General features: G+C 35.7%; 1 protein-coding gene across 4 annotated transcripts in view; it reads left to right on the top strand.

Moving 5' to 3' along the window:
- Positions 1-27,010, top strand: part of COL19A1 (collagen type XIX alpha 1 chain) — a 1,696,717-nt gene that overhangs the window by 1,361,448 nt on the left and 308,259 nt on the right. For all 4 annotated transcript variants that reach the window (XM_053710417.1, XM_053710419.1, XM_053710420.1 and 1 more), the window contains 3 exons: positions 22,411-22,461; positions 22,552-22,593; positions 24,474-24,500. In XM_053710417.1, coding sequence (XP_053566392.1) covers positions 22,411-22,461; positions 22,552-22,593; positions 24,474-24,500 — 120 coding nt within the window. The remainder of the gene's footprint in view (positions 1-22,410; positions 22,462-22,551; positions 22,594-24,473; positions 24,501-27,010) is intronic.

A 27,010-nucleotide genomic window follows, 5' to 3' on the forward strand; every position in this document is an offset into this window, starting at 1 on the left:
ATTATCTATCTTTTAAAACAACAAAAATCCTGGTGTTGACTGTCCCTTTAATATGTCAAAACAAGGCACTCTATAGGATTTCTCCTGAACCCCTATGTTAAAATATGTATAGATTAATGCCAAGGTAGACATTATCAGTCTGTTCACACTGCATATAGATGTCATCGCCAATACCTGCGGTTCCATTGCGAGGCACTTTTAATCATGTGCATACATCACATCCAGCTGAGTCAGCTTCAGCGACAAGATAACTCTGTGACTCTCACACTGTGGCACTGCAGGCTTATCCAGGAAATAGGGTTCAGTCATATGAATTGTGAATGTATCCCATTAAGAGAGCAGCAGATGAACACTTGTGCAGAATAAACGGCATCAACAAACAACTCCGAAACACGTTTCGGGACTCCACTCTTTCTCAAGGAGTATATGTCATACCAGTTACCACCTCTTCAAATAGGCCTTAGCAGAGCTCTTATTGGTTGAATAAAGCACACCTTTCATACATGTGACCAACATTCATACTCGCCCTAACTCTCAAAGGTGGAATAATAATATGATCCAAAATATCTAAAATAAAAATAAGAATATATTACTATTGCAGCTGAATCTTATCTAAATATATATATAAGTACACAGGGAAATCCTACCTATGACTTATTATAACCAAAAGCTATCATTATGTATACTTAGAGAATCTTTGCAGGGAAATGATTGTATAAAGTCTATATTTCGATCTTAGCAGGATGATATAGATCAGTACTGTACAGCATATTAGCTTCATTAATATAATCAGATAACTACAGTAGAAGCAACCAATCTGAAAATGAATCCATCATTACTAATATGCAAATTACATTATACAAAATGGCCCTATGGAATGTCCCTATTCAAACCACTAGGGGATAGGGTATCCTGGATAAGCCTGCGGTATGAGAGTCATGGAGTTATCTTGTCGCTGATTGAAAGTGCCTCGCAACGGAACCACAGGTATTGGACTTAACACCTACTTTATACGTTGTCATAGCTAACTGTTGCACTAAGCTAACACGCTGACAAGAGGCATTGACATCTATATGCAGTGTGAACAGACTGATATCGTCTACCTTGGGATTAATCTATACATATTTCAACATAAGGGTTCAGGAGAAATCCTATAGAGGGCCTTATTTCTTTTGACATATTAACACTAACAATAGCAGATAATACTTGCAGACATTGACTTTTCTTATTAACCTTGCTTATTAATTTTCCTTGAGACGGTTTTATGTTATTTATCACCCTCATTTTGGGGATTACAAATACTAAACCGGACACTGGAATACTTACGTCTTGTGAGACTTTCCATACTGAGATGGCGGCATGTTTCTGATTCCCCTAGGGACCCCTGGGGTGTAATTGATTTTCACTTGTATGCATAATTGATTGATGTTTGGAATGTGAGGGGTTTTAGGTAGTGACTTTTTCACTGTTTTGTATATGAATAAAGTTATTTTTTTCCCATTATTATGGTGTGCTGAGTAATACTGTATATATATATTTATTATACCAAAATACCATCAGGTATATGTAGAAATATGTATTTAGGAATAAATAGAACATATTCTTGTATGTGCTGAACACATTTCCATTTCTTTTTCTCTATTGACTTCTATGGGGGAATTCGTGAATGCGCATGTGATACTTTACGGTCGGCTTTTTATGCTCGTCACTTTACTTTCAACTCATAATATGAGCACAACCCAACGAGTGCACAAAATTTACTTCTAGTGCAATTAACGCTTCAGTGGGAGCATTATTATTATTGTTGTTATTATTATTGATCCACTTGCAATCTATCCCTAAATACATGGGACAAAGTAAACTAAGGTACTACATATTGTAATGCAAAAATCACAATGCCCATAATTAATTGTTAACTTATATAATTGACAATATGACTAAATAGTCATCATCATCATCACGTAGTACAACAAATGATCTTTTTATTGCTATTTTGCTTCACAATACAAAACAGCATGGTTATTATTAGTTTATGCATAACATCTTCTTAGCGTAATACATATAGCAAGAGGTCTAGGTTTCAGTGTCAGGGTCACTAAACTGTTCTTGCACCTTGGGCCAAATGTCTCTATTCTTGAACATCTACAACAAAAAAAGAAAAAGTCTGGTTTCAAAATTGCTAAAACCTGAAGTTTCAGACTATCGTCTGATATTATCTATCAACTTTGTCTGGCATTTTAAGTATCCAATTTGGACATGTGGCTTTGCTTGTGACTTCACTTTTGAAACTAAGACAATTAGTTTGTTCTAAAAGTTTACAGCATAGACAAAATTCTCTCGGCTATCATTAAATGCAGGTTGCTTCAGCATTCAGCTTACAAGGAAAGTATTGATGTTTCAACACTAGAAAAAAATGTTAGCATTGGAAGAGGCCAAATCTCTGTCAGCTTCCTGTGCTGGCTGACGGTTGCTTGAACTCATTTAAACACCAATCAAGCAAGTTTCTGCTAGTCATTGTGTTGAAGACAATACACACTAAGTAATTCTACTTTGATATAAGCATAGTTCCACTTGACATCACAGACATTTTAGACAGCAATATTCTTTAGCTGTGAGAGAAATGTGTTATGTAAAGCAAAAGAGATAATTATTTTAAGCACTTTGCTTAATCTTGTGAAAAATTACTTAAATAGTTTGCCTACAATATTTAAACCAATTTTACTTAGGTGACGTTTCAAAATTGCTTTATTAAACATACACATATTCCTCTCAAAATGCATTCAAAATCATTGTTTCCATTTCATTATATGGTAAAAGAACTGAGATTAAAGGGACATGAAAACCGACAATGCCCCTTTATGACAGAGCATACCATTTTAAAAAGTTACCAATTTACTTCTATTATCAAATTTGCTGCATTCCTATGGTATTCTTTGTTGAAAACTTATCTAGGTAAGCATCTGGAGCACACAGTGCTGCCATCTAGTGGTTTTTTGCAAATGGATAACATTCTTGCCATATAGTGCTCTAGAAATGGGTCGGCTCCTGAGACTATGTCTCTGCTTTTCAACAAAGAACAAATACAAATTGATAATGGAAGTAATTTAGAACGTTGTTGAAAGGGACTTACTACAACAAGTAATAGTTTTAGGATGCTGGTTCAAGGGACATAAAACACCATGAGATGTTAATGTTTAATTATGCATAGCAATAAAAAATAAAAAAAAAATAGCAATATATTTGTTATTATTTATTTTGTCTTATTTTCCTGTAGTTTAATAATTGAAGGGGCATGGAACAAACCATGATTCAGATAGAGAAAACAATTTTAAACAACTTTCCATTTCTCTATTTGGCTTCATTCTCTTGATATCCTTTGTTGAAGAAACAGCAATACACTACAAGAGGTAGCTGAACACATTGGGGGAGCCAACAACACGTGGCATTTATATGCAGCCACCAATCAGCAGCTCCTGAGCTTACCTAGGTATCTTTTCCAACACAGGATGCCAAGAGAACAAAACAAATTAGATAGAAATAAAGTGGGGAAAAAAAATTGGGTTTTATGTTCATTTAATTATGGGTTTTCCAATTCTAAAAACTGGAGGTGCGCACTGTGATCTACCCAAAACTAACTTTGCTACATATCTAACACTATTTAGTCTCAGCAGTAGTAAGATAACATCCTGTAAGGTTTGTTAACCAAATGGCAGTGGAAATCATTGCTTACTAAGGTAACAAATCTGAATTGGCCCCTCCAAAAAAGCAGGTGGTGGGTGAAGTTTGGCTTTAAAAAACAAATAACGGCAAATAAGATGTTAATATACTCAGAAATTGTTCTCATTTGGCTGATATGTTAATCTGTTGCAAAAATAAAATGTAAGGAACATAAAGGTGTTTTATTTCCCTTTAATGTCTTATGTGATCAAATGCATTGATTTTTTTCTATAACTAAACTAATATGAATGACTGAATCATGGGTACTGTTCCTAATATAAAACATGATTTTGTAACAAAAAATAATTCTACCATATGATGACTTAAAAATATTATGTGCTGTTTTAATAATCGCCCCCTTTAATTAGCTCTTTAATTTGTAGAGGCTATTGTCCACTCCTAAGCATTTTCCACTCCTGATTTGTTGCCATCAATCATTCCTTAAGTTGCAAATGCAGCTTCTGAGCCCCAGCAATTCAGGCTTCATGATAGCGAACCTTGTCCATCTGGCACTTGATAATTGGAGCCCAATGGCCAGATCTGTTTCTGTAGCTTTGAGCATACTACAGTATTTACCTGGTCAGAATTAACCAGATCCAGATAAATGTTGCTCTCCTTATATTTAGTTTTTCAGTGTAAGTTAATGGAACCTTTATCTAGGTTTTTCCCTTAAAATGTTTCACAAGAACATTTGCAGATTGTTCCTATACAGTACCCAGGTCTAATAATTACATTCCTGGCACATACTGGTAGCATCTCACACCTTCTTAATGCCTTTATATCTAACATTTTACTTACAAAATAAATAAACAAATAAGAAGATCCAATATAATAAATTTCACTCATTTACATTTTGTGGTGAATTTTTGCTATATTTGTTCAAAAGAATAAAGCCGTTCCAAGTTTAATACTAAATTCAATATAGATTACTTTGCAGATTATTTTGTCTAACATGGAAGCTCTTCTATCAAGCAAAAACAGTAATATATATGTTTTAAAAGGCAAAGCGTCACTCTAGAATGTTATTCAGTATGTCCATACACATAGACAATATCCACTTTCATGCTTTTATATTCTGTGATTACTATATGCAGTGTCAGTGATCATTGAAATCTGCAGTCTGGAGAAAATGAAGGTGTGGGATAATATCACTGTAGTATATCAGAGGTTATTATGGGTTACATGGACAATGTTCCATAATCTTGCAAAATGCTTTCTTAATATAAATCTAAGCATTGTGATTTAAAAAACGAACATACTTTTCATTAATCCCTTCATTGACAGGGCTAAAGTTTTGAATCTCCTTTAGGTGAATACTGAAATAATATTTTGCATATTAGTCATATATAGAAGTATATACTCATTTGAGTGTTATCTGAATTTATGTACCTCAGCAAAGAATTGAGTTTCTCTGTGCTATCTGGAAGCTTTATAAGCACTTGCTGTTTTATATAGGATTGCATAATCGTAAAGAGAAGTAAATAATTCATCAGTGACTCCCTTTAAATGATCACACACATGATCTCTGTAAAATTGCCTCTACTGCACAATTAATTTATTTTTAAGAGCTGGACATTTTATTCTCCCCTCTTATGCATAGGTATTAACATTATAAAAGTAAAATATAAATTGCATAGAGTAACATGTGATTTTATTACAATTTTATTACAGTGGGATGATGCTTTTTCTCCTTAGAAGTCTTTCTTGCAGACCTCCAATTAATAAAGCCTAATAGAGAATTATACCCTTCTTTTAAAGGGACACTCAATCAAAATTAAACTTTCATTATTCAGAGAGAGCATGCCATTTTAAACAACTTTCCAATTTACTTCCATTAACACAATGTGCACAGTTTTTTTTATATATAAAGTTTTTGAGTCACCAGCTCCTACTGAGCATGTGCAAGAATAAGCGTGTATGCATTTGTGAATGGCTGATGGCTGTCACATGGTACGTGTATGCATTTGTGATTGGCTGATGGCTGTCACATGGTACAGGGGGAGTGGAAAAAGACATAACTTTTAAAATTGTCAGAAAAAAAAATCTACTACTCATTTGAAGATCAGACTAAGTGCTATTGCATTGTCTTGTTATCTTGCATTTGTTGATTATGCAAATCTACTGTGTTGACTGGTCCTTTAAGCTCTTTGTAGTGTAAATAAATCCTCATTTATTGGAATCATAAGCTAACTAAGCTTATTTCTAAGTCTAACATAATATATAATCAGTTCGTTTTTATCAATCTGTCTGATCATGACAGGCCCATAAAACTATAAAAGCCAAACCTGAAATGTAAATATATCTACTGCAGAATATCACATCTGTTAAAGATTCCAAGTCTACATTAGCATAACATTAAGTGGTTTAATGGTATCATCTGTTGATTACAATAAATATACCAAATATCACAAAGAAAAAAAAATGTGAAATAAATGTGATAACAAAAATCATAAAAGGAAAACCAAATAAAGTTCTGAATAAAGGATATGTCTGTGTCCTCTGGATGTGTTTTTCAGCTTGTTAGCATTCCTCAGTGAGATCCCATAAAAAAGGAAACAGAAAATTGCAACATAGTGTGAATCTGTAATGGCACTTTGAGGAAGTAGTTGTTTTGTAACAAATGACTACTCACATTTGTTGGAGCTTTCCACTAAGCTCAAGGATATGCGCACTCCCACTTTATACTGATGGGAAAACAGTACACTAGGCAAAACTTGGATACAAATTTATTTTAAAATATATAAAAGCGTCACATAAGCCTTGATAACACCACAATGTAAGGGTACAAAAGCAGATATGCTGTAATAAATGCTTCAAATCGCCAAACTTGCAAAGAGGTAAATGGATCAGCAGGAGTGTGACCGCCGAAACCAAAACCTCTTTAGTAGCAAGACAGTAGCGCTAAGCCCCCAGGTGTCCTGGCTAGTGTAGAGACGTGATAAAACTCAATATAGAACAGTTCAGTTCCGACGTACGTTTCGCAGGTATGCTTTGTCAAGGAACAGACAATGAGGCCTATTTATTAATGTGCGAGAGGACATGATACAATGTAGCGTATCATGTCCACCACCGCACATCAATAAATGCAGACAGTTGCACAAGCAGTTCTTGTGAACTGCTTGGGCAATGCCGCCCCCTGCAGATTCGCGGCCAGGGGGTGTCAATCAGCCTGATCATATAGGATCGGGCGGATTGATGTCCGCAGCCTCAGAGCAGACCGCCTCAGAGCAGACCGCTGCTTCATAATTGCGCCGAAACAGGGGCATCAAGCTCCATTCGGAGATTGATAATTCAGCCCCAATGTCTTCACAAATTTATAAAGCATTAAAGATAGCAATTAGTTTTAAAGGTTTACATGTCTATATTTACTAATCTGTTTTCCACCTATTACAGCTTGGGAAACCCTTCCCCATGAGGCCTGTATTTAACCTTTTGCAATACATTATTTAACAGCTATTATTATATGAATGTAACAAATATTTGCGTTTATACTGAGCCAACGTGCAGTGTCTCATTGGAATTGTATCTATATCGAGGTCAGCACTGCTGACAGATCTGTTGGCGCTCTACAAATAAATGATCATGATAATAATAATAATTAAGCTTTCCTGAGTAACATGGATTTCCCCATAGCAATGGCCTTGAGGCAGCTAGTGCGTGTGGCCGAGAGAAAGCAAAGCTAAATGCAGGTTATGGTATGCTTTCAAATGAATTTAGTAATGAGAACTTTTACTTCCCTTCTCTTTCAGAGGACATGTGTCTTAACTGAAACTAAAATAGCCAGTCTCATAGTTTCAGATCCTTTGAATGTTAAATGCACATAAGTGATGGGTCATTTAAAGACAAATTCTGTATTTGTTATTGATATTGTAATTGAGTATGTTTATTATTTCCCATACATAAATGTTTGATACTAAACCTTTAGACCCTCTGTTTCAGTCCATTTAAAATTCATGGTAAATTACTACCATATCTCCCATTTCTGGATGGGTATCAGGGACTCAGGAGGTTAGTGGGGAGCTGCTATGTGGGTGGCACTGTGTAGGGAAGGGTGGGATCAGGATACGATCTGGATGATTGTCAGCCCTTGCTAGCGGCCGTTTGGCCACCATTGAGCAGGGGACGGCATTGCTCAAGAATTTCACTATAAATGCTTGTAGAATGATAAATGCAGACAGTGTATTCTACCCCTATTTGTTATTATAGATTTTTTTTTTCTTTCTTTTCAGGATAAGTGTTTGCCTCTAAACTTTACATTCTAGAACCACCCTGATAAAAATGCATTTATTAAGGATGCATAAACCAGTTCCCAGTCTAAACTAGACCCTTAACAAATCCCCCATAAGTAATACTTCTAACTACGCTGCTAATGTTTCAACTGGTATTAGCATCAACACAATAATTTTGTACATTTTTGCTAGTCCTTAATGTGGTCAATTTGTTTTATATAGTTCTGATAACTTTCTAAAATGTGCATTTATATTTCTTTAAATAATAAATCATTTGTTTCTATATAGTGCTTTCAAACATCTCTATTGTTTATCTACATTTTCTTTTTATTTGTTAAAAGAGTTGCAAGAAAGTATGTAAGCAAAAGACAAATAACTTACAGTTGCTTTGTTGACTTTAGATAAAAGAAAGAAAAATTATCCAGATCTGCAGAATGTGCCGGCTTCTGTCCAGCATTAACCATATTATCTGGTGCACAGTATTCTTGACATATTTTTACAAACTATTTCATTTAGGAATCCATCTTTGGAGTCAGGTGTACGGAATATTCATTTTTAAGTTTAACGTACTGAACAGTTGAATGCATTTTTTATCCAAAGCCAATTTGTTCATGTATCTATAAAAGAGTAAATCAAAGTCTGACTGGATGTTTAGGATTGGCTGTGGCGGATTGCCAGTACCTAAAAAAAAAATTAACCATCCAGAGACTTACGTGACATGCATAATAGAAAGATGTCAAAGGAGAAAGAAGTGCAGAATCTGCAAAAATTCTCTGCAAGTAAAGCAATCGATCAAAACCATTGTGAAGTGTAATATATTTGAAAGTGGAATTATAAGTTTTATGCAAGTTTCAAGAGTGTTAAGGTGAATTTGGTAAATACTGACCTGGAATGTGTTTTCATTAGAACCAAAGACATGCATTTGTCAACTAGCGTGTTTCACAAAATGTCTAATTGTGCCAAGTATGGAATTTGTGCAAACATTTACTATTACTGCTTGACATCAGAAAAGTGTGTATTTAAAGGTAGTGAATATGATATTGAGCGGAATAGCATATAAAGCCTATGGGGCCGATTTATTAAGAGTAGCGATCATGTCCGGCCGACATTGCTGAATGCCGACAGCATGCACTGTTGGCATTTAACATTGTACAAGCAGATCTTGTGAACTGTTTGTGCAATGCCGCCCACTGCAGATTAGCAGCCAATCAGCCGCTAGCAGGGGGTGTCAATCAACCCAATTGTATGTGATCGGGCTGATTGCTGTACGCTGCCTCAGAGGTGGCGTACTAGTTAAGGAGCAGTGGTATTAAGACCTCTGCTTCTTAACTCCTGTTTCCAGCAACCCTGAAGGCTCGCGCGGAAACAGATGTATCTGGCAAAATTCGGGCCATGATAAATCGGCCCCAATATGTTATCTACTTGTAAAAGTAAGGACTCATTTCTACCATGTAACTATTTTCTTTTGTGAAACCACATAAAGTAAATCTTGAAAAAGTACACACAAAAAAAGCACATCCACAACCTCAGTGTTGTTCAATGTATCTCATATCAAATAAATGGGTCTGTCCCAAGCCTAGCAACATGGGTTATCAGAGATTTGTAGTAGGTCACAATCATTGTTTGCAAACCCTATTACATCAGAGAATGCAGAAAAAGGATGATTATATGCAATGATAGACAAATAGCTGACTTTCATACATGTTCCTTGTTATTGGTTGCTTTCTCATGAAAAAAGCAATCAATACAAAGCACAAAGTGTAAATGCAAAGAAATCTGATGTCATGCAGTGCTATATTGCACTGGGCTTGTCTTTCTTTCACATCATGAAATGTAGAGAACACTCCTTAGAGATGTATAGCAGCACGTGCCATTCTAGAATATTGTGACTTGTGAGAAATGCTGTAGAATCATGTAAGATCATCTCATCTGAGAAGAGAACTTTAGATCATTGGGCCCCTGGTGTGGGGTAATTGTAGACGGCATTTGTTTTTACTCAGTTCATACTGTACTCTATTAAATATTTTTTCTTAAATACATCTATTTTGCGTGGGAAGAAAATTGGCATTATTTTCTGAATTTGGAAAACAAACTATTGAGAAACACTAAGGGGCCGATTTATCAAGGCCTGAATGCTTCTAATTCAGGCTCGCCGGAATCAGGAGTTAAGAAGCAGCGGTCATAAGGCCGCTGCTCCGTAACTTGTCCACCACCTCTAAGGCGGCGGACAGCAATCAGTCCAATCAGATACGATCGGGTTGATTGACACCCCCTTCTAGCGGCCGATTGGCCGCGAATGTGCAGGGGGTGGTGTTGCACAAGCATTTCACAAGAAACGCTTGTGCAATGATAATGATCATGCCCGCTCGCACTATGATAATTCGGCCCCTATGTCTTACTAGACCCATGTACCATTGGGGCAGATTTCCATACCTTCAGCAAGGGTTTTGGATTGGAATACGTCAATCACTGTTAAATAAAATTATGTTTTCATCCTCCTATTTTATTTTAAGTCTGATGTAATATAAATAATCAGACAAATCTTCTTTTCTTTTGGTTTAAAAATGAAATGTTTCCAAAATATTATATCCATTATTCATTTACTTGTTCTTTAGTCTGAGACCTGCATTAAAGGGACATTAAACACTTTGAGATGGCAATATAAAATGATAAATTGTATATAATAAAACAGCTCTGCAATATACTTTCATTATTTATTTTGTCCTCTTTGCCTGTAATTCCATTCTGAAATTGTGATCTGTTTAGTTCCTGTTAGAAATGGAAGTGCAGAACACTGTTAAATCCAGCACAACCATTGGCTGCACACTCTAATGACCTATTTATAACTGTCTCTAATTGGCCACAGCAGAGAAGATAACACAAGTTACAACATGGCAGCTCCCAGTGTTTTATAGACACTAAAACTTTACACTTATTTTGTCACTTTTTAAACAACTAATGAAACTTTAAAAAATACATCTACATGTTACTCATGGACTAATCTTTTCTTTGAATGCATCATTCTATCTAGCATGTATTTAGTGTTTAATGTCCCTTTAAAGGATTCTTTACTTTCTGTAGATTTGATTAGAAACTGCCTTTATTTATTTCTATAGTATTGCTTTGAGGAGTATAATAAATACTGTTCCCCATTTTGTATGTACCATTTGCCTTAAAGGGACATGAAACCCAAATTTTTCTTTCATGATTCAGATAAAGAATATAATTTTAAACAACATTCCAATTTACTTCTATTATCTAATTTGCTTTATTCTTTAGATATCCTTTGTTGAAGAAATAGCAATGCACATGTATGAGCAGTCACCAATCAGGAGCTATTGAGCATATCTAGATATGCTTTTAAACAAAGGATTTCAAGAAAATGAAGCAAATAAGATAAAAGAAGTAAATTGAAAAGTTGTTTAAAATTGCATGTTCTTCCTAAATCATGAAAGAAAAAAATTGGGTTTCATGTCCCTTTTCAACTGTTATTTGACACTCTTAAGACCCAATACAACATCAATCATATGCATAACATTAGACCCCCTTTTATGTAAAGTGAGTGTGGAGCACTCCAGATATCTTTGTTTTTAATGTATTTCTTTGTTTTACTAATATTTTGTTGTCACTATTAGTATTGTTAGCTACAGTCTTTTTGTGTAATAGTTTCATTGCTAAGGTGGTATATGTATTTCACCTATATTTTCTGAGTACAAATAAACTCTGATACTAGTGAGAAAAGCCAATATAGGCCTTTGATACTTAGCTTTCAAATGCTACATCTTGTCCAGTAGCAGTTTTATTATGGTGCATGGGGGTTAAAATCACCAAAACCTTTCTGGTTTCACCCCCATGGTGTACAGTGACAATACAGACCCTCCAAACTGTTGTTTTTTCTTACCTAGCCATGCTCCTAACTGACAATTAGTCTCCCTAACTTTGTCAATGGAACACCCACAATCCTGCCCTATATTTAAGTACTCCACCCACTGAATACCTGCGACACCACCCACGTTATTAACCCCCAACTTGATTAATTGGTTGCTGGAATTTCCACTGTCATAATTAAAGGGATATCCAAGAGCATGTTTAATTGTTGTAATAAAAACACTAAGCAGTGGAAGCATACTTATAAGAAATCATTCAGAATATGTATTATTCCTCATTTAAAAATAAAATTACATTTTATTTTTTTGTTTTAGCTTCATTTATGCTGGTTCCATTACTTCATGTCACAGGTCTCTACAAGTTGGCAAAGGAAAAGCATCCCCTTTTCAAATGGTTGCTAGGAGACTTGTGAGCTAGCTCCAGTTAGTTTCATGCCAATGCTCAGTAGAGATCTTTTGCTGCAAAATGCATGTGACAGGGTGAAACTAAAAAGCAAAAACTATTTATGTACATATACCACCTCTTCAGAAAAACAATTCAAAGTATGTACTACTGCTGACAATGTTTATTTTTTAATATTCAGATTTTCTAATTCTTGCTACCATTGCTATTTACAGTAATAGTCATTACTTTGAACATCTTATCAGAAGATGTGCTAAGAACAAACAAAAATAATAAAAAAGCAAAAACTACCTATGTTTAAAGGGACAGGGAAATCATAATTAGACATTTATGATTTAGACAGAGCATACAATTTTAAACAACTTTTCGTTTTACTTCTGTTATTTAATTTGCTTCCTTCTCTTGTTATCCTTTGTTGAAAGGTTTATCTAGGTAAGTTAAGGAATAGCAAAGCAAATGATACTAAGAGAATAAAGCAAATTTGATAATAGAAGTAAACTGGAAAGTTTCTTAAAATAGTATGTTCTACCTAAATCATGAAAGAAAAGTTTTGAGTTTCATGTCCCTTTAACCAGATTTGGCTCCACATGACACACACATGCACTAGCAGACATACACTAAAAACCATGTCCACTAGCAACAGAAAGTCAGATTATTGTCCATACTCAGTAGAGGAGTTTTGCTGCAAAAATTATGTGACAGAAAGCCACCACAGAACGTTCTATCATAGAAGCATCCTTATATAAGGCAGTGGCTACAGTGAGAATGTTTAAGTGCTAATTTTGCAAGAAAACAAGTAAGTTGTTTGTTATTTTAACACGATCCGTTTATTTTTATCTTTACTTTGATTTAGCTGTTTCATATCCTTTTCAGGGCTAGATTACAAGTAGAGTGCTAATTTGTAGCACATCTGTAATTCCCATGCAATAAATAACCAGCCATTACAAGTGCCTGTTTTTTTTTTTAATTAAAAAAATAAAAAATAAACTACAAAAAGCAGTTTTGAGGGGTTAAAGTCTGTGTCTTAAAAAAAAAGGCACTGAAAAGTAAAGTGCCTTTACATAGCATTCTATCGCCTAGATATAGAGTTTTGTCGGTAACGACCCGCGTAGCTAACGCTGGCTTTTTTCTGGCCGCACCTTTTAAATAACTCTGGTATTGAGAGTTCACAGAATGGCTGCGTTAGGCTCCAAAAAGGGAGCGTACAGGCATATTTAACGCCACTGCAACTCTCGATACCAGAGTTGCTTACGGACGCGACCAGCTTCAAAAACGTGCTCGTGCACGATTCCCCCATAGAAAACAATGGGGCTGTTTGACCTGAAAAAAAACGTAACACCTGCAAAAAAGCTGCGTTCAGCTCCTAACGCAGCCCCATTGTTTCCTATGGGGAAACACTTCCTACGTCTGCACCTAACACCCTAACATGTACCCCGAGTCTAAACACCCCTAACCTTACACTTATTAACCCCTCTTCTGCCGCCCCCGCTATCGCTGACCCCTGCATATTATTATTAACCCCTAATCTGCCGCTCCGTAAACCGCCGCTACTTACATTATCCCTATGTACCCCAAATCTGCTGCCCCTAACACCGCCGACCCCTATATTATATTTATTAACCCCTAATCTGCTCCCCACAACGTCGCCTCCACCTGCCTACACTTATTAACCCCTAATCTGCTGAGCGGACCGCACCGCTATTATAATAAAGTTATTAACCCCTAATCCGCCTCACTAACCCTATAATAAATAGTATTAACCCCTAATCTGCCCTCCCTAACATCGCCGACACCTAACTTCCAACATTAACCCCTAATCTGCCGACTGGAGCTCACCTCTATTCTAATAAATGTATTAACCCCTAAAGCTAAGTCTAACCCTAACACTAACACCCCCTAAATTAAATATAAATTAAATCTAACAAAATTAATTAACTCTTATTAAATAAATTATTCCTATTTAAAGCTAAATACTTACCTGTAAAATAAATCCTAATATAGCTACAATATAAATTATATTTATATTATAGCTATTTTAGGATTTATATTTATTTTACAGGTAACTTTGTATTTATTTTAACCAGGTACAATAGCTATTAAATAGTTAAGAACTATTTAATAGCTAAAATAGTTAAAATAATTACAAAATTACCTGTAAAATAAATCCTAACCTAAGTTACAATTAAACCTAACACTACACTATCAATAAATAAATTAAATAAACTACCTATAATTATCTACAATTAAACCTAACACTACACTATCAATAAATTAATTAAATACAATATCTACAAATAACTACAATGAAATAAACTAACTAAAGTACAAAAAATAAAAAAGAACTAAGTTACAAAAAATAAAAAAATATTTACAAACATCAGAAAAATATTACAACAATTTTAAACTAATTACACCTACTCAAAGCCCCCTAATAAAATAACAAAGCTCCCCAAAATAAAAAAATGCCCTACCCTATTCTAAATTACTAAAGTTCAAAGCTCTTTTACCTTACCAGCCCTGAACAGGGCCCTTTGCGGGGCATGCCCCAAAGAATTCAGCTCTTTTGCCTGTAAAAAAAACACATACAATACCCCCCCCCAACATTACAACCCACCACCCACATACCCCTAATCTAACCCAAACCCCCTTTAAATAAACCTAACACTAAGCCCCTGAAGATCTTCCTACCTTATCTTCACCATACCAGGTTCACCGATCGATCCAGAAGAGCTCCTCCGATGTCTTGATCCAAGCCCAAGCGGGGGGCAGAAGATGTCCATGATCCGGCTGAAGTCTTCATCCAAGCGGGAGCTGAAGAGGTCCATGATCCGGCTGAAGTCTTCTATCAACGGCATCTTCAATCTTCTTTCTTCCGGATCCATCTTGCAGACCTCCGACGCGGAACATCCTGCTGGCCCGATGGACTACCGACGAATGAAGGCTCCTTTAAGGGATGTCATCCAAGATGGCGTCCCTCGAATTCCGATTGTTCCGATCAGCCAATAGAATGCGCGCTCAATCTGATTGGCTGATCGGATCAGCCAATCGGATTAATCTTGATTCGTGATCATGTCAGACAGACATTTGATAAATAGGCCCCCAATTGTTAACGGCACTAGAACTAAGCTTTTTGTGCTTGTTGGGTTGCGCTCATAATATGAGATGAAATTAAACTTTTTTATTCTCGCGCTAACTCGACGATCGCAAAAAGACGAACTTAGAATATTGCAAGCGCGTTCACATAGTCCCTCATAGAAGTTAACGGAGCAAAACAAGTGGGAAAAAACACGCGCAAGCATGATCACATATGACATGAAAATATTTGAACATTTCACATTTCAATGTTTTTCACATACAAGAAGTTTTATTTATTCTTAAATACATATTTCTACATATATCTGATGGTATTTTGGTACAATATCTATCAATGCCTATATTTACACATAGATGATTGTATATTGGTATTGATATATACAGATATATATATATACAGTGTATATATATATATATATATATATATATATATATATATATATATACTGTATATATATATGAAAAAATATTTCTAAATACATATAACATATTCCCCTTTGTGCAGAACATTGGAATGGGAAATAATTACAGTAAATACACAGTATAACACAAGTTATGAAACAATTTTATTGGAAATAGACAATTGATTTAAGAACCGGATCTCTGGGAAGAGTAAATAAAGAAACTGAAGCACAATCAGCAACTATTCCTTACAAAGATGGCGAGGGAAATGTAAATGGCAAGAAAAGTAGAGAAAGCGTAAAGACACAAATATGCTGTCACTTCCTTTTTCATTAAAGGGACATGAAACACATGATTAAGGAAGAACAAGCAATTTTAAACAACTTTTTATTTACTTCCATTATCTAATTTGCTTCATTCTCCTAATATTCTTTGCTGAAAAGCTTATCTAGATAGGCTCAGTAGTCGCTGATTGGTGGCTGCAAATAGATGGCTCATGTGATTGGCTCACCCATGTCCATTGCTATTTCTTCAACAAAGGATATCTAAAAAATGAAGCAAATTAGATAATAGAAGTAAATTGAAATGTTGTTTAAACTTGTATTCTCTATCTGAATCATGAAAGAAAAATCTGGGGTTTAGTGTCCCTTTAATTTTCTACAACTTGCAATGTAACATATACTACAGCAAAACCATCTCTTAAAAGACCAGTAAATACAGTAGATTTGCATAATGAACAATGCATGATAAGATACAATGCAATAGCACTTAAGGGTAGATTTACCAAGTGCCGAATGGGCATGATTCGAGGACAGCATACGCTGTTGGTATATAACATTGCACAAGCATTTCTAGTGAAATGCTTGTGCAATGCAACCCCCTGCTCACCAATTGGCCACTAACAGGTGGTGTCAATCATCCTGATCGTATCAGATTGGGATGTTTGCAATCCGCTGCTTCTTAACTTACGTTTCCAGCGAGTCGGAAACTTTGGGCATAGAAAGCAGCATCCGCTGCTTGTTAAATCTACCCCTAGGGGCCGAATTACCAAATGGCGGGCGGGCATGATTCGCTGTAGCGAATCATGTCCACCTGACATCTCTAAATGCTAACAGCATACGCTGTTGGCATTTAACATTGCACAAGCAGTTCTGGTGAACTGCTTGTGCAATGCTGCCCCCTGCAGATTCGCGGCCAATCGCCGCTAGCAGGAGGAGTCAATCAACCCAAGTGTATCCAATCGGGTTGATTGCTGACCGCTGCTTCTTAAATGCTGTTTCCTGTGAGCCGGAAGGCTCGTGCGGAAACAGGGCGATTAGGGTTGTTAAATCGGCCCCTTGGACTAAACTTCAAATGCTTCCACTCCTCCCATATCATGTGACAGCCATTAGCCAATCACAAATGCATATACGTATATTCTGTGAAGTCTTGCACATGCTCAGTAGGAGCTGGTGATTCAATAAGTGTAAATATAAAAAGCCTGGATATTTTGTTAATAGAAGTAAATTGAAAAGTTGCTTAAATTTGCATGCTCTATCTGAATCATACATGTTTAATTTTGACTTGACTGTCACTTTAAACATGTGATGATTGTGTGCTGTAGTCATATGCCTGAGCCTTTTGCAGTTAGGGAGATAGAAAGAAAATATTGATAGCACAGAAATACAATGGAAAACAATCTTAAAATTATTTGCAGCTAATTCTCAGCAGAGTGATGTCTGGTTTAATATGAGGTATTGGTTTAAAAATATATACAAAGTCTACCAGGGTTTTGTTTATTTGTTCTATTCTCCAGTTTTCATGCGTTCCTGTTTTCCTTTTTCATGTCTTCAAGTTATGGACATTAAAACACTACCCCGGCACATTCATTATGTGTCACAAATAGTAAATACTGTGTTTTAGGGTTGTACTTTGTGTACGTGGAAAGAAAAGCTGAAATGAATGTCTCGATGTGTCAGAGCCTGACCAAAAAATAATAATAAACATATGGGCAGCAGGATAGTGGTTACAGACTTTTATTTTTTGTGGTTTGACAACCTATGGCCTAGATTTAGAGTTCGGCGGTAGCCGTCAAAACCAGCGTTAGAGGCTCCTAACGCTGGTTTTGGCCGCCCGCTGGTATTTGGAGTCAGTGATTAAAGGGTCTAACGCTCACTTTGCAGCCGCGACTTTTCCATACCGCAGATCCCCCTACGCCATTTGCGTATCCTATCTTTTCAATGGGATCTTTCTAACGCCGGTATTTAGAGTCGTTTCTGCAGTGAGCGTTAGAGCTCTAACGACAAGATTCCAGCCGCCTGAAAAAAGCAGGAGTTAAGAGCTTTCTGGCTAACGCCGGTTTATAAAGCTCTTAACTACTGTACCCTAAAGTACACTAACACCCATAAACTACCTATGTACCCCTAAACCGAGCTCCCCCCACATCGCCGCCACTCGATTAAAAATTTTAACCCCTAATCTTCCGACCGCCACCTACGTTATACTTATGTACCCCTAATCTGCTGCCCCTAACCCCGCCGACCCCTATATTACATTTATTAACCCCTAATCTGCCCCCCACAACATCGCCGCCAGCTACTTACAATAATTAACCCCTAATCTTCCGACCGCAAAGCGCCGCCACCTACGTTATCCCTATGTACCCCTAATCTGCTGCCCCTAACACCGCCGACCCCTTTATTATATTTATTTACCCCTAATCTGCCCCCCTCAACGTCGCCGACACCTACCTACACTTATTAACCCCTAATCTGCCGAGCGGACCTGAGCGCTACTATAATAAAGTTATTAACCCCGAATCCGCCTCACTAACCCTATCATAAATAGTATTAACCCCTAATCTGTCCTCCCTAACATCGCCGACACCTACCTTCAATTATTAACCCCTAATCTGACGACCGGAGCTCACCGCTATTCTAATAAATGTATTAACCCCTAAAGCTAAGTCTAACCCTAACACTAACACCCCCCTAACTTAAATATAATTTTAATCTAACGAAATAAATTAACTCTTATTAAATAAATTAATCCTATTTAAAGCTAAATACTTACCTGTAAAATAAACCCTAATATAGCTACAATATAAATTATAATTATATTATAGCTATTTTAGGATTAATATTTATTTTACAGGTAACTTTGTATTTATTTTAACTAGGTACAATAGCTATTAAATAGTTAAGAACTATTTAATAGTTACCTAGTTAAAATAATAACAAATTTACCTGTAAAATAAATCCTAACCTAGGATATAATTAAACCTAACACTACCCTATCAATAAAATAATTAAATAAACTACCTACAATTACCTACAATTAACCGAACACTACACTATCAATAAATTAAATAAACACAATTGCTACAAATAAATACAATTAAATAAACTAGCTAAAGTACAAAAAATAAAAAAGAACTAAGTTACAGAAAATAAAAAAATATTTACAAACATAAGAAAAATATTACAACAATTTTAAACTAATTACACCTACTCTAAGCCCCCTAATAAAATAACAAAGCCCCCCAAAATAATAAATTCCCTACCCTATTCTAAATTAAAAAAGTTACAAGCTCTTTTACCTTACCAGCCCTGAACAGGGCCCTTTGCGGGGCATGCCCCAAGAAGTTCAGCTCTTTTGCCTGTAAAAAAAAACATACAATACCCCCCCCCAACATTACAACCCACCACCCACATACCCCTAATCTAACCCAAACCCCCCTTAAATAAACCTAACACTAATCCCCTGAAGATCTTCCTACCTTGTCTTCACCATCCAGGTATCACCGATCCGTCCTGGTTCCAAGATCTTCATCCAACCCAAGCGGGGGTTGGCGATCCATAATCCGGTGCTGAAGAGGTCCAGAAGAGGCTCCAAAGTCTTCATCCTATCCGGGAAGAAGAGGCGATCCGGACCGGCAACCATCTTGATCCAAGCGGCATCTTCTATCTTCATCCGATGACGACCGGCTCCATCCTGAAGACCTCCACCGCGGACCCATCTTCTTCCGGCGACGTCCAACTGCAGAATGACGGTTCCTTTAAGGGACGTCATCCAAGATGGCGTCCCTCGAATTCCGATTGGCTGATAGGATTCTATCAGCCAATCGGAATTAAGGTAGGAATATTCTGATTGGCTGATGGAATCAGCCAATCAGAATCAAGTTCAATCCGATTGGCTGATCCAATCAGCCAATCAGATTGAGCTTGCATTCTATTGGCTGATCGGAACAGCCAATAGAATGCGAGCTCAATCTGATTGGCTGATTGGATCAGCCAATCGGATTGAACTTGATTCTGATTGGCTGATTCCATCAGCCAATCAGAATATTCCTACCTTAATTCCGATTGGCTGATAGAATCCTATCAGCCAATCGGAATTCGAGGGACGCCATCTTGGATGACGTCCCTTAAAGGAACCGTCATTCTGCAGTTGGACGTCGCCGGAAGAAGATGGGTCCGCGGTGGAGGTCTTCAGGATGGAGCCGGTCGTCATCGGATGAAGATAGAAGATGCCGCTTGGATCAAGATGGTTGCCGGTCCGGATCGCCTCTTCTTCCCGGATAGGATGAAGACTTTGGAGCCTCTTCTGGACCTCTTCAGCACCGGATTATGGATCGCCAACCCCCGCTTGGGTTGGATGAAGATCTTGGAACCAGGACGGATCGGTGATACCTGGATGGTGAAGACAAGGTAGGAAGATCTTCAGGGGATTAGTGTTAGGTTTATTTAAGGGGGGTTTGGGTTAGATTAGGGGTATGTGGGTGGTGGGTTGTAATGTTGGGGGGGGGGTATTGTATGTTTTTTTTTACAGGCAAAAGAGCTGAACTTCTTGGGGCATGCCCCGCAAAGGGCCCTGTTCAGGGCTGGTAAGGTAAAAGAGCTTGTAACTTTTTTAATTTAGAATAGGGTAGGGAATTTATTATTTTGGGGGGCTTTGTTATTTTATTAGGGGGCTTAGAGTAGGTGTAATTAGTTTAAAATTGTTGTAATATTTTTCTTATGTTTGTAAATATTTTTTTATTTTCTGTAACTTAGTTCTTTTTTATTTTTTGTACTTTAGCTAGTTTATTTAATTGTATTTATTTGTAGCAATTGTGTTTATTTAATTTATTGATAGTGTAGTGTTCGGTTAATTGTAGGTAATTGTAGGTAGTTTATTTAATTATTTTATTGATAGGGTAGTGTTAGGTTTAATTATATCCTAGGTTAGGATTTATTTTACAGGTAAATTTGTTATTATTTTAACTAGGTAACTATTAAATAGTTCTTAACTATTTAATAGCTATTGTACCTAGTTAAAATAAATACAAAGTTACCTGTAAAATAAATATTAATCCTAAAATAGCTATAATATAATTATAATTTATATTGTAGCTATATTAGGGTTTATTTTACAGGTAAGTATTTAGCTTTAAATAGGATTAATTTATTTAATAAGAGTTAATTTATTTCGTTAGATTAAAATTATATTTAAGTTAGGGGGGTGTTAGTGTTAGGGTTAGACTTAGCTTTAGGGGTTAATACATTTATTAGAATAGCGGTGAGCTCCGGTCGTCAGATTAGGGGTTAATAATTGAAGGTAGGTGTCGGCGATGTTAGGGAGGGCAGATTAGGGGTTAATACTATTTATGATAGGGTTAGTGAGGCGGATTCGGGGTTAATAACTTTATTATAGTAGCGCTCAGGTCCGCTCGGCAGATTAGGGGTTAATAAGTGTAGGTAGGTGTCGGCGACGTTGTGGGGGGCAGATTAGGGGTTAATAAATATAACATAGGGGTCGGCGATGTTAGGGCAGCAGATTAGGGGTACATAGGGATAACGTAGGTTGCGGCGGTTTACGGAGCGGAAGATTAGGGGTTAATAATAATATGCAGGGGTCAGCGATAGCGGGAGTGGCAGATTAGGGGTTAATAAGTGTAAGGTTAGGGGTGCTTAGACTCGGGGTACATGTTAGAGTGTTAGGTGCAGACGTAGGAAGTGTTTCCCCATAGGAAACAATGGGGCTGCGTTAGGAGCTGAACGCTGCTTTTTTGCAGGTGTTAGGTTTTTTTTCAGCTCAAACAGTCCCATTGTTTCCTATGGGGGAATCGTGCACGAGCACGTTTTTGATGCCGGCCGCGTCCGTAAGCAACTCTGGTATCGAGAGTTGCATTTGCGGTAAAAATGCCCTACGCTCCTTTTTTGGAGCCTAACGCAGCATTTGTTTTAACTCTCGATACCAGAGTTAAATTTATGGTGCGGCCAGAAAAAAGCCCGCGGAGCGTTAACAGCCCTTTTACCGCCGAACTCTAAATCTAGGCCTTAGACTCTTCACCTTAAGAATATTATTATTGGTAATAATATGTTTTCAAAGGCAAGAGTCAAAAGTTTATCTGATGCGTTTTCCTTCCCTAGAATTTGTAATATAGAACATCAAAAATGTGGAAAATCAATAAAACACTTTGCAAAAGATATTAAATACCTGATTGACGCTCCAAAAAGATTGATAAAACTGTGTTTGTTATTTATATTTAGAATTATGTGTAGTTTGTTTTTTTGTATTGTGTGATTATCGCTTTATCGTGGGACTTTCCTGTGCTGTTATTGTTTTTATTTTATTTTAGACATAAAAGTAATATGAAAACGTGTTTGATATTTCATGAGAATTCATAGTTTCTAATACTGTATGGTTTGTTTACTAGGGTGTGCCTCTTACAGAGAGGAATGGAATGGGCAGCTTATATAAATTACAGGTAGGTTATTAATAAACTTGACCTTCAATACCAAAGTGAAAGTAATATGTCTTATGCATCACAAAATGTAATATTTGTGTTTTTTTCTAGACTTCTGCTGCCGTTGGCTATCCTGGGCCACCAGGTCCTCCTGTAAGTTCTAACTTTACTATAATATACAATGCACTTCTACATAAGTTCACAGGAATGTTGGGGCTATTCTTATGCATGTTTACTGTAGTGCAGATTTGTGTCTCACATAAAACATGAAATACTCCAATAAGCATATACTGTATATCCCACAGTAGAATGACTTTTTGAATAAAAATGAGAAGGTATTATTGCAGTATAATGTAGCCTACTGCCCAAATATATAGAAAGATTTATGATGAAAATATTAGTTGCATGGTGGTTTTTGTTTTTTTAATACTTGCAAGTATAATCAATATTTATACAGCGCAAACAGGTAAGTGCAAGTATATACAAAATATATAAATGATAAAACCAAGGAAGTTAGTCTCTAACCCAAATGCAGTAGTTTTTAACTGGAATAAATGTGCGGAAAGTAAAAGAGCAAATATTTATACAGTAGATTGAGAGATTATTTGCAATGCAAAGGAAACAAGATTTTCATGAGGGTCATGAAGAATGGGAAGACAATTTAAATGGAAATGCAAAGCACAAATATCTTCTCATATGCATGTGTGTGTATGTTATTATTTATATATTTATATAGCCTTATTTATATCTTTCATTCTTATATATATATATATATACACATATATATATATATATATATATATATATATATATATATATATATATATATATATATATATATATATATATATATATATATATATGTGTGTGTGTGTGTGTGTATTTATTATGGAAAAATCAATATTAAGTTTACTGTCTCATAGTCACATAGTCCCAGACAAAAAAATGATAGAAATTATTATCCAATAAAGTAGCTTATTAAATTGGTGATGCCTGATATACTTTAATACCTACATTTTTCTGCATAAGTTAATATAAGAAATGTACCCAGTTAATCATAGCTCGTATTTAGAAAACAGAAACACAGGTTTAGAAAAATAATTTATTTGACCTTTAACTTTCTTGCAAATGAAATATCAGCAGTTTTAGAAATGTTATTTTTTTTTATATATTACTAAAAAAACTCTATATTGTTTTATTTCTACCCTTTCAATTAGGGCAGTAATCCATTGTATTAATTTTCTTGTAGTAGCACTATAATTTACATATTTTATTTTCTATAGTGTTCATAATATGATGTTTTTAATCCATTAAATCAATAGACTGTATGTAATCTCTGGAAATAAAAACTAAAGTATTAAAAAGTACATGGCTGATATTACAAAAAATATATAAAAAATATACATCTAATCCGGATGCTCAAAAGATTTGAATGCAATAATGAGTTGTGGTAATTATTTCCCCATACAAACAATAAAGAGACACACACATATGCCATGATCTTCCTGTCTTTCAACCTATGGTTGTTTTACCACCCAGATAGTATCATGACCACTGGTCATTTTGTGGGTTGTGCACATAATTCACGTTATGAGTTCAGCTCACATCAAACTTCTATATATATTATTTAATGGAACAACAATTAGATGTAAACCCTCCCAAGTGAAACCTGAATGCAGCCATATCCCTTTTTATCTAAGATAAATTACCAATTCCTTTATCCAAAACCCCTTTGGTGTTTTTGATATGTGTATGTGCACTGCTAAATCCCACTTTCTTAACCAGACATATTTCCAAATATTCGGATATTGGTATTATTACAGAAATAAGGGGGGGGGTCCAAAGCCTTTATTGTAATATAGACTAGTTATCTAGTTGATTTGTATTATGCTATATCGGTCCACTATTATTAAATCTGCATTACTGGAATTCCATGAATATTCTAGCAAATACTATGTAAATAATAGTTAAATAATATATAACAAATATTGGTCACTTAATGTTTGTCAACTTGTATCCTTTTTGTATTTTAGGGTCCAAAAGGAGAACAAGGACCTATGGTAAGTATAATGTAGATACATATACTATATTAAGTACAGGGGCATGTATTCATTGTTTATATGCACAAATAAAACTTACAAATGTAGGGAGTGGTACTTCTTTCATCAATGCGCCAATCAGATGCAATCTTATATGTTACATTTTATCTGCAAATAAATATTCAACCTGTGGTGGCATAATGTAATTCTATCACAGATGCATGCTACATATGTGCAGGCAGACAGGCACCGCACAAATGCAGTTTATTTAATAAACGCAAACCAGTGTTTGCTCCTTTTTTGTGTATTCTTTTAGTATTTTAATTAGATGCTTATCTTACCTAGTGCATGATAATGCTTTATTCATTACTTTAAATGTTAGTACCTGACTAATCTACTTTATGTAGTCATTGGTTGAGCAGGTGGTATCATTAAAATAAGGAAACAGATTTGTTTAATGACAATAAAGGAACTCCTATTTCTCTTCCTCTAGATTAATTTTCTAACTAAGCTACTTTTTGTTGTTGTTAAACCTTTAAAGGTAATACAGCTGTGGGTATAAAACTGGAATGCGGCGTAGTAACCAACATAATGATATTTTACAAGCTAAACACCTGATCTGCAAGTGTAAATCTAATGTTACTCGCTTTACAATACTGACTCTCAGGCACATGGTGTTCTTGCAAATTAAAATGAAAAATCTGAGCAATTGAACACACAGGCAAGCAAAGCATAAAAATAATTAAAAGAACACTTACAGCTTGATGATCTGTTATTCCTGCCTTATAGCTAACAGTAGGTTTATTTTAGTGCGCTGGTGTATTTCCTTTTGTAGCCTAGATTCGTTGGTAGTTACTGTGCATTTTATATATAATATAAAGATGATACATAGAAGGTTTTTGTGTGTAAGTGTTAAAAAGCTAAAACTAGAAAATGGCGCTATGCATCAAAAGCAGGCTGTTCAATTTGATTCACTTTGCCTGCACTGTACAACTTTAGTCTGAAAGGATTTCAAATTTTTAAAAATAGGATTCCCTTAAATTGATTGAATACTCTTTAATGGGTGCAATTAGTTCTGCATGCATAGTTTAAAGGGACATAATACTCATATGCTAAATCACTTGAAACTGATGCAGTATAACTGTAAAAAGCTGACAGGAAAATATCACCTGAGCATCTCTATGTAAAAAAGGAAGATATTTTACCTCACAATCTCCTCAGCTCAGCAGAGTAAGTTCTGTGTAAAAAGTTATACTCAACTGCTCCCAGCTGCAGGTAAAAAATTTTTTTAAAAAAATGAAGAAATGAACAGCAGCCAATCAGCATCAGCAGTGCTGAGGTCATATACTTTTACTGTGATCTCATGAGATTTGACTTGACTCTCATGAGATTTCATTGTAAACTTCCTTTACCTGATTGGTGAAATAAGATAAGAGTGCACGATGCTCATCCCTTCAGATGTCCCAGGACAGACACACTAAAATGCTGCTTAGAAATCCTTTACAATGGGAGGTGGCTACTGAGGAACTTCTGAGGTAAAATATCTTTCTTTTTTATATAGAGATGTTCAGGAGATATTTTCTAGTCAGCTTTTTACAGCTATGCTGCATCACTTTCAAGTGTTTAAACATTTGGGTATTATGGCCCTTTAAATAATATTGTGTTTTTTTTTAACTTAGTTTAAAACAGTGAGGTCAGAGGCTTGTGAGGCACTGGCTATGTTACTGCCCGAGAAGCCCATAAAGCAATCGCAAGTGTACTTCTTAAAGGGACATAAAATCAAAATTTTTGCTTTCATGATTTAGGTAGAACATACAATTTGAAACTTCTTGCCAGTTCTATTATCTAATTTCCTTCATTCTCTTTGTATAATTTGTTGAAGGAACAGCAATGCACTACTGGTTTCTAACTGAGCACATGGGTGAGCCAATGACAATCAGTATATATATGCAACCACCAATTAGCAGCTAGAACCTAGGTTCTTTGCTGGCTCCTGAGCTTTCCTAGATAAACCTTTCAGCAAAGGATAAGAAGAGAAGAAAGCTAATTAAATAATAGAAGAAAAATTGGTCACTGGCAGTTATGACAGGAAAACTTTACTATATTGTATAGGGTAACAACAGAGCCTCAGCTCATATATATGACCAGATCAGATTTAGTGAAAAAGTTCTATACCATCTTATGCATCATAGTAGTCTGCCAGCAAGCTGTACAATCAGTACAAAGCAGAGATTGTTGTCATCAAAAGCCAGACAAGGTGGTGAAATATAAAAATTAAATAGATTTAACTAAGAGGGAATACATAGCAGGCAACATCCTGGTCCCATTAAAAAATAAAAGATCATCATATTGGTCTAACATACAATAAGGATTCAAAACAGCTGCTTGCAAAAAACAAGTTTTATATATATATATATATATATATATATATATATATATATATATATATATATATATATATATATATATATATATATATAGCCCCATGCATTAATGAAGATGGAATGCATCAGACAGACATCAGATTATGA

Source organism: Bombina bombina, chromosome 4 (assembly GCF_027579735.1).
Source record: "Bombina bombina isolate aBomBom1 chromosome 4, aBomBom1.pri, whole genome shotgun sequence".
Classification (NCBI taxonomy): domain Eukaryota; kingdom Metazoa; phylum Chordata; class Amphibia; order Anura; family Bombinatoridae; genus Bombina; species Bombina bombina.